This window comes from Ceratotherium simum, chromosome 9, assembly GCF_057802395.1.
Source record: "Ceratotherium simum simum isolate JZ-2026a chromosome 9, ASM5780239v1, whole genome shotgun sequence".
NCBI lineage: Eukaryota > Metazoa > Chordata > Mammalia > Perissodactyla > Rhinocerotidae > Ceratotherium > Ceratotherium simum.
In genome coordinates this window covers 82923909-82933791 of record NC_141908.1, presented here as the reverse complement: position 1 = coordinate 82933791, position 9883 = coordinate 82923909, and the positions used below count along the sequence as shown (strand labels likewise).

At 41.3% G+C, this 9883-nt stretch overlaps 1 protein-coding gene across 4 annotated transcripts in view; it reads right to left on the bottom strand.

The window, feature by feature from the left end:
- Positions 1–1152: 1152 nt before the first annotated feature.
- The window catches only part of CCNYL1 (cyclin Y like 1), a 35847-nt gene continuing 27116 nt past the window's right edge, over positions 1153–9883 (bottom strand). For 3 of the 4 annotated variants that reach the window (XM_087435712.1, XM_087435710.1, XM_087435711.1), the window contains 3 exons: positions 8785–8951; positions 4835–4997; positions 1153–3167 (listed from right to left, as the gene is read on the bottom strand). In XM_087435712.1, the coding sequence (XP_087291838.1) occupies positions 3051–3167; positions 4835–4997; positions 8785–8951 (447 nt within the window). In that variant the 3' untranslated portion in view covers positions 1153–3050. The remainder of the gene's footprint in view (positions 3168–4834; positions 4998–8784; positions 8952–9883) is intronic. The other variant, XR_015553271.1, reaches the window with a different exon arrangement.

Below are 9883 nucleotides of genomic sequence, written 5' to 3'. Positions count from 1 at the left end.
GAAAACTTAGAAGTTCAGTTCACAACATACCAGAGTAAAAATTTCATTGAGGTCAGTATTCCAATAGAGGAAGGACTCACAATGAAGATAAATCTGAGTCGAGGCAGATAGTCTTTTATAGTATAACTATAGGGAGCAAGCCCTTCCCAGGTGTAACCCCCAGACAACTGCCATGCTTACCACCCTACTGGTAACCAGTTTCCAGGCCCCTTAACATTTGTCAGAGAACTTGCTTCCCATGTTTATAATCTTACCCTACAGTGACTCAACTTCCCAAATATCAAGATGGCTGTACTGCCTCCTAGAATTAAAGCCATTTTTAGTGATTCTACTTATTCCACCAACTTGTTCTTGAAACCAGTCATGTCCCATGTCCCTCCCCCAAACTTCAACATGTGACACCCCCCCATGTCAGCATGCTGCTTAGTAACTGGCAGATTAGGGTACAAACTATCAACAGTGATTTGTGATTGTTTCTTCTTCTAAACTAAAATCAGATCATTTATCCTAATCAGCAATTTATCAAAAAAAGTGATCATTAAAGAGCTGACCTCAATTAGTGAAAGAAGTGGCTGAAATACAGCAGTACTGTCAGGATTTACTGAGCATTACTCAAGCATGTGGCTAGGGTCTTAGTTTTAAAGAAACCTTAGAGATTTAGTATATTTCTAACTGAAATGTAAGTCTGAAAATAGCATTTTAAACTCAAATTATGTGGCTTGTTTAAAGTCACCCTCTTTACAGCAACAACCCTAGTTGCTGTTCCGTTTTCTTTCCTGACTGCCGGAGATCCTCAGGTGACACATTCTGAGTCTATAGTATTCCTGTCATTCCTTTCTCTCTGGTGTCTTTTACCTTCCAAAGTGCTTTTCTGTCTTGACACAATAATGAACTATTCAAAGATGCCATCTGATGCACCAAGCCACTGACTACTGTGGCCAGTGATTAAGTGTAATAAATTATCTTCAGGTTGAAAAGAGCATACCCAAAGAAATAAATGACCATCACAACTAGCAGCAGGGGTCAAACCAACCTATGAATGGTCAGTCTGGAATGCTTTAAGACACCACTAGCAGAGCTGACTGAAAACATTTAAGTTAGGCAGAGATGTAATGCTATGTGAATAGAGACAAATGTTACAAACACGCTAGCCATATTTTAATTAAAATAGAGTTTATTAGCTTTTAATATAAACATGAGAAGGAAAACCCACATTAAGTTGTAGCCTTCTTTTCAAAATAAAACTGCAATCAATACTTGAATCTCCAAGCTCCAAACTCCATAAACAATGTTTTTGAGGTGGTAGATTGTAGTATTTTATATTCCATTATTTACCATTTATCTCTCTGTCCTTTAAAAATGATGGAACCTGCAGAACTCAATATAATGTGAAGCCTTGCTATATTGAGAGAGGGTGTTCCTGGCCCAGAAGTGCTTTGTTTATAGGCAGTTCCTAGGATTACATTTGAGAAGGTAGGAGAAAGATTTCACAGGTTGAGAACACTAATCTTTTTTCAGTATTTCAAGTTTAGGTGACATTTTACCAATCTCCTAAAAGATTGATTACTTCACTCCCTGCCCTTTAAAGCCTGAGGTAAGGGTTCCTATGGTTTGTAAGTTTCCTCTTAAATAGCAGGACTTGAGATGGGACAGCTACAGCCAGGTTAACATGGAAAATGGAAAAGCCGTTTCCCATCATCTACTTTCATATCACTACTATTAAGGTCCAGTTCTGTCCAACTTATTACATGTGCTCTTCATAATCTTCCTTTCCCAAATCTAGAAAGAAGAAATTTAGGTGATCAAAGCAGGAAAACAGCACAAGCCCTGTTTAAAAGAGGAGGGCACATGAAGACACTAGGTATCTCTACAGTCTTAGTGCAGTTTTGAGCTTTGATACTTGCAGAGGTATAAATGCTACAAACTTACGAAACATCATTTGAAAGTTTAATTGAATTTCTTTTAAACCTATTTGGTTTTGTACATTTTAAATATTAAACCTTGAATTTTAATTTTGTTTCAGGCAATGTTTGCCAACTTCAAGAGACTGAAACAAAAACTTAAAAGCTTAATATTTAAAATTTACAAAACTAAGTTGAAAAGAAATTCAATTAAACTTTCATATGATGTTTTGTAAGTCTGTAGCATTTATACCTCTGCAGCAGTGCGCTGGAGGGCCCAAGCACGCTATAGTAAAGCTTAAAATTGCACTCAGACTTTTGGGACATCTTCTATTTCACTACCTGCTTGTTATCACTGGACCACCATGTTGGTTGGAATTATGAAAAGATCTTTTAATATATTTATTTAACAAAGAGGAAAATCATCAGAAAATGAGAAGCACCATTATAGTTCACAAGAAATGCAGCATGGCCCCAATAGAAGTAGATAATAACTGATACTTTCTCTGTTTATGATCCCAAACATGCTAAAATGCTAATAAGTAGTGCTTGCAAAGAATTTGACAAGTGTTATTCAGCAGCTTTTGGTTTAAATTGATTGCCAATAATGACTAGCAGCTTCAACGACACAGTAGGGAGGAAGAACCTTCAATACCTAACAAGGCCATCCCGTCTGTTCCTAAGTGGCTTTACGAGGTGTTAGGAGTCCCATGTTTCAATGGTAATACTGCATTGATTCTAAAAGGAATATGCAGCAATATGGGGGGGGGGGCAAGAAAAATAGAAAAACATAAAAGTTATATAGTTAGTGTCTTTAAAGTCTAAAAATTTAAACTATTAATTAAAAAACCTCACCTGGTTCACAGCCATCAGCCTACACAGTAAGCACATGTCTGTGTGTGGGCTGGTAGCTTTTGCTTTGGAGTGGTTTTTGTAACTGTTTACATTAAAAAGGACAGAAGAGTGTGTTGCACTGACACGGTCCCATTCTTTCCTATGAGCGTAATCCTTGCCGTCCACAAGTCTTGAATTTGATGTCTTTCTTTTAGGTGAAGATACTAACTTTGCTGGTTTTTGCGCAGGAGAGATGATATTTCTCCAGTCCTTGTAGATGAGGGGTTCATGATGTTACAAACTCTAGTTCCTCCCTTAAGAGAGGACGGCATTAGAGCGCTGAATACCAACAAAATTATCAGCGCTGAAAGACCTTCTCATAGCAGCTCTACACAAGTCTTTGTATTTGTCTTCACACAATCTGGAAATGGCCTAGGAAAGTCAGTCAAAGAGAATACAGGGACAGTTAAAAAGGGTTCTAACCTTAACAAAAAACCATCACCAATAAGCCACACATCCACACTCCTTTAGATAGTTCATGGTTACTGCTACTTTGCATAGCTGAGGTCTGTATTGCCAGGTTCTGGGGATGCTACTTCCTGCCAACTCACTAAGGTAAGATCCTTTAAGGGCTATGATGAGATTTCCAGAGTTATTTAAAAATTGAGTTCCCTAGGCCAGCCCGGTGGCGCAAGCAGTTAAATGCACGTGCTCCACTGCGGCGGCCCGGGGTTCACTGGTTCAGATCCCAGGCAAGCACTGACGCACCGCTTGGCAAGCCATGCTGTGGCGCGTCCCATATGAAGTGGAGGAAGATGAGGGCCGGCCCCGTGGCTTAGCAGTTAAGTGCACACGCTCTGCTGCTGGTGGCCCAGGTTCGGATCCCGGGTGCGCAGCAACGCACCACTTCCCTGGCCATGCTGAGGCCGTGTCCCACATACAGCAACTAGAAGGATGTGCAACTATGACACACAACTCTCTACTGGGGCTTTGGGGGAAAAATAAATAAATTAATTAAAAAAAAAATTTTTAAAGTGGAGGCAGATGGGCACAGATGTTAGCCCAGGGCCAGTCCTCCTCAGCAAAAAAAGAGGATGATTGGCAGATGTTAGCACAGGGCTGATCTTCCTCACAACAACAACAACAAAAAAAATTGAGTTCCCAAAGATGTCAAAGGTATCGTGACAGGCTCTTAACAGCAATATCATCTGTTACCTGTACACCTGGTTCCTTCATGAACATACACTTGGGCAAAATCAGTGTTTGCTCAGCTATTCAAATTCTATCCAATCTTCATTAGTTGTTATAAACTCTGAGCAAATTTTAACGAGGTAGGCTTATGCTGGACTTGATTAAAAGGTAGCAGAAGTCTATGACTGCAGCACCAAAAGGTGCTATTTCACTTGCACATTACAGGAGAAAAATGTCTTATTCTAAAGCATCACCAAGATGCCACAGAAAGTGTCAATTTTAAATGTGTCCACCTCAGTTGTGAATAAGTTTGTTGCATACTCACCAAAAGTCATCAGCCATAAATATTACTTTGTCCAATGTACGTTACCATTTCCACTAAAAAGCCATGTGCTTTCTACATCCAGTATTTGAAACACACATTATACATTCTAAGTATAGGTCTCTCCGGTTAGCCACTAATGCTTTGTCTAATAAACTCATGGGACTGAACACTGATATATATGGAAAACACGGACATGAATTTGCAAACTGAGTACAAGACAGTTAATAATGGTAAATAGATTGTATGTAGATATAATTAGGGATATAATTCTAAGAAATTATTCATGTATGGTTATCAGGAAGGGTAGAGGTTCAAATGGAAAACCATTAAGAACAGATTAAATTTGATTTAAGATATTGTGAATTATGATCACAGAAGAGATAATATCTATAATTTTTTTTAATGTGGGATCTGTGTATAAGCCATAAAAGACAGGAAATATGATGCCAAAGGGTTAATAAACTCCTCAATGTGTTAATTTAAAAATTTTCCATTTTCCTAATCACTGCTTAATATGACTTAGCCACTGACGTTGGCTTTGGTGGCTGACAGAAAACCGTGCTCAGTGATTTCATTGCCTTACCTCCAGGTTCCGTGCTCTTTCTGTGCTCAGAGGAGCAAACAGAAAATTCAGGTTGTTTTCATCTGCTAAGGAGCGAAGGTCAAAGTAGTATTTGGCATAAACACTGGTAGGAACATTAATATTAAACTGAAGTAGCTCCAAAAAATGCCTTTCCATCTCATTCCTGGGAGAGGAGACAACAAAACCAACACAGGACAATTTTAGTCAACTGGGCTATCTTCAAAAATATTCTGAGCTACTAGGAGGGCTCTAAATTCTGTTTTGAAATGAATAAAGGCTACCCAGCTGGAGTAATACACTAACATTCAAATAAGGTGCAGCTATTTGTGGTCCTTTCTGCACCCCAGCACTCTGAGCTGGGACAAGGGGAAGAGATTGCAGCCTTCTCACACACTCGTGCTGCCAACTGGGGGACTCACTCTTCAGAGCTCCATTAGTGCAGCTGGCGATTCACGCACCATGCTCACTCACAAGGCCCCACTACAGTGGTCAGATGAAAGACACGATGTCTGCTGTTGATGAGCTCTGAAGAACCTACAGACATTTTCACCAGGCCGATAGCAGGAAGGGGCTTATTGAAGTGGAGACGCGCCAACAAAAGGAGGAGGCGCGTCACCACGGCAACAAATGGATCCATGGAGAGCCACCGCTATTACCTCTGAGGGGAAAGGCGGGAGGCAACAAGGCTTCATCTCAAATAAATAAATAAGCTACATTTGATGGGCAAGGGAACCCCCTCCCCCGCCCCAGTGCATGGGGCTATGTCAAAGGGCATAACGCAGGTTTCTGCTCACCTTAATCTTACTAGGGTGAGCAACTGTCATTATGACAAGATGCACTTTTTCAACTCTGGAAGGCAGAAAGATTAAAGATCGATGTCTTGGCTCGACTAAACCCACTTTATGATACAACCTCTGTCTCATAGAGCACTGGACTCACTCAGACAGTGTCTCTCCCATGTGGGGGATGCGACCCCTAGAGGCTTGGCCTCCACCACTCCTGCCACAACAGAATGTGAACACACCTGCAGGGGCCTGTTCAATGAAGTGGAGGAGGAAAATGCTGGGAGCAGTCTTTTGCCACATGACCATATAGCCATCGCTTGCCAAATGTTTAATAAATATAAAATTAGAGTAAATCTTACCCTTTCACAGTAATCCATTTAGACAGTTAATTATATAAAAATGATAAATACCTGAACAAACACGAGGCTTATAATGTATTTGGTTTCTTGGTTTTAAAAGATTAATAATAACATTGACCACTGGATAGGTCAACATAGGCTTGATGCGCTCCTGTATGGATAGCAGTCAGAATACGAGCAGAGATGAGGTTTTCTCATTTGTTGAACTTGAAACCCAAGTGAACCTACTTCCATAATTAATTTTGTGTTCACAGGGCCATAAGTCTATAGAAATGTAAATCAGATAATGTTTTGATAATCAGCTAATCAGGACTTAATTTACTACAGAAGTAAATGCACTTCACTATCCTTTTTATATTTCCTCCACTAATACATTTTAATTGTGTAGAAATACAGTACTTCATAGGATTAACATGTCTATTAATAGAGGTTTAATCATTGAAGAAAAGCCTTATGCCTACAGAATATGCATCTTCGGGGGTTTTTGTTGTTTAAATGGCTGGATGGCTGAATAGCATACCATTTACAGGCACAGGAAATTTTCTGAGTAGCAGGTGCTCAGTTTAACTTTTTTGGAGGGAAATATATTCTAACAAGACACACAGATATTGGGAAGTTTTAAGAAAAACCTGATAGACACCAATTTTTCAATTTAGACTCAAAATGAGACCATTACAAATTGTAGTCAACAGCAGGGGACAAAACAAATGTATATGAAACACTTTACTGTAAGGCTTTCCAATTTCTAGAGGTCAAAACAAGAGCAGCCCCTGGTGTTTCTCTGTTCACACACACGAAGCACTGTCTCCAACAGTCTTCCTGCAGCTGGACACTGCACCACTGCTCCTGGAGCTCACAGCCAGGAAAACCCACACATTTCCCATGTTATGACTAGAACCAGAGCCCCAGTCAGCACAGTGGCAGGTTTTGAGAAAATTTCAGCTGCCATCATGGCAGGGCTGGTGTTCACGATGACAGATTTTCTTTCCTTCAAGGGACCAGTTTGAAGACTGATGACAGTGGTGATCAAAGTCACTTTAGCTTCTGCAACTTCCAAAAGTACTTCCATTCATTTCAAATTCGTTATTTGCCATCAGACTGCTTGCTAAGATGCTACCAGCAATATCACCATGACCACTCAGTTTACACATTATCGAAGTGGGCATTTTCACCAAAAGCCACTTTGACAGCTACCCACCATCACTGGTCCCTCCTCTTAGTCACAAGGACCCTCACTGCAGTTGTAAATAGGGACTCTGGGGACTCTGAACAACAGTCTTATCTACAGTGACAAATAAATGACAAGCAGTAGGATATACTGGAGAATATGAGGAAGCCATTTGGGTTAAAGCTACTTTGGCCTGACTCTGTTTGTCTAAGGGCCTGATGTGGCCTGCTGAGCATGCATTGTACATCTGCTTTAAACATTTACCATGTCCCAAAGACAAGAATCATGCCCCTAAAGATAGGGACGTATCTTCCCCCATATCAGGATTTCCTTTAGAATAAGCATCTCTCCCTAAACTAAGGATTAATTACTGACCTGCTGTGCTCACCTTGTGACCATCTACCTGCTGTGCCAGCAATCTCGTGGCTATTGTAAAAGGGATATTCCTATCACAAGTGATGTATGCTCTTTGTTCCAAGACAGTATATAACCACTCTGTGCACCCCAGTTCTTCCACGTCCTTCCTTCCTGGGGGAAGGCAGGCCCCAGGCTAGTCCTCAGATCTGGCTCATAATAAACTCACCCCAATTTTGACTTACAGATTGATTATGGATTATTTGCGTCGACAATCGTAATGGTCAGAGGAAACAAAACAAACTCTTACACTGCCTGCCATGATCTTGATCCTCCTGTGCTGTTCAGTATTTTCCTAAATGTCACCCACAAAGACATTTTCACCATTAAGTGGGGACTTTGAGATTCTGCTGGAAACACCTCTTTGGCTCATGCTGCCTACTGCCCTCAGGGCCGTTCGCAGTAGCCAGGGTGGCCAGAATGAAAGCCCTCAGGAGACGTCGTGTTTCACTCCCGTGTCAGCACGCCCTCTGTGAGGAGCACCCTCACAGCTGACCTACGGCCCCACAAAGTGCTGCTGCGGTTGCTGAGCGCCCCGGGAAACTCTCGAATGCAAGGGGCACTGGTGATGCCCAGCCATGCTTCTCAGACTGCCTAAGAGGCAGGAGCTTCCTAACTCATCAGACCTATTTTTAAACAAGTGCAATACTCCTAGTAGGGGAGGAGACAGGAGCACAGGGGCCTGAAACCTTTCTGTGTGGTACTTTTGTATCATCATTTCTCTAACAACAAAACTTGAGATAAAAAGGAGGGAAAGACCAGCAAAAGCAAATATACAATGTGTGACTCAGATTGAAGCTATAACCTTCTCAATAGTCTACAGGCCCTACAACCTTAACAGTGGTCACTTATTTCAAAGGCCAGACGTGTGCCCCTTAAAAATGGACTGAAACTGATAGACAGCTTTAAGAAAGCCATGAAGATATTTACTGTATTGTGTTGTTCTGGTAGTGAGCTTATAAAATGTTTGCCAAAAACCACCAGAAAAATACATTTCAATTTATCAAGCAATTATTACAACAACACATCAAGACCTACCAATTAATGATGGGAAATATAAATTGTTACACCACAGCTGGATAGAAAGGAGTATGTAATTTTACATCTATTTCAGTTCTCTGCACAATGTAACCTTTAAAAATATTTCTTAAAACGTCAACTTTATGGGAGCAAATGCGGTATTGGAAAATGGTTAGAAAGTTCACCAAAACCTTACAGACTCACATGTCCTCAACTGTAATGTCCTTGAGGATCTGGCAGTAGTCCACATTCCATACAGCCTGATCGTCCCAAACCTTGGAGGCAAGAAGAATGGCTCCCAAAACAATTCTTTTCCAGTTAGTGGGACAAATGTCGATCTCAGCATAAGTTAAAAGCCTTTCTAAGTAAACCTGCAAAAGTAGAGCACTGGTCTTTGATTTTAGTTCAGTTTAAATGCTATGATAAGAACTGTTAGGAATGACAGGGTTTTTTTATTCTTAGGTTCTACAGAGACTTTGCTTGGCCATCCAAAGCCAGAGGCTAGGTCACAGTCATAAGCCAAATTCTTGTTGCTTACTCTGCCCATGTGAATGTCTAGCCCAATTTTGGTCACAGGAATGAATGGCCATCTTAGCAAAGGGCAGCCTGCAGACACACACTGAGTTACTGCCTTCCCACAAGCAAAAGGCAACACAGCCCAGTGTAGATTCAAGTTGTTAACAAACACGTTGAGTGCCTACCGCGTGCAAGGAACCATCCCTGGCTGGTAGTTATGTGATGATTTTACCTAAGATTGGAAGATGTAAAACCCTAGTAGTGCTGAGCACATTTTTATCTTCTCCTTTTCACGGTAACTAGTCCTTTTGTGGCGCCAGCTGAAGATAAAAACCGGTGGTCAGGGGAGCCTCCCAGTGGCTGCTGGGTGGCGCAGCAAGACAGGCAGTGCAAGCAGGTGCACTTGAGGCCAGTCTTCACAACTGTCCAGCCCTCCCGTATTTAGCGCCTTTTTAAGGGACACACACGCACACACAGGACAGTCCTTCCCACATGCCCTGTTTGTCACATCTCCATGATCACTTCATGATCATCCCTTTCTGTCTTACGTAATCTGCAGCTTAGCCAATTGTGCTGGTTTGAACGTGGTAACAGAGCTGCAGGTCTCAGCCTCCCTAGGACTGCTCTAAACTGCCGGGCCATTTGTGAGGTTTCATGATTTCTTTTACACGTATCAAATGTCTAGTGTACAAAGAACCGGGAAAAGTGAACAGCTGAGTAAAGATTATAGAGGTGAGCTGTGATTCGTTGTTACCTCAAAGTGCGCTTTGCAGAAGAGTATAAGTGC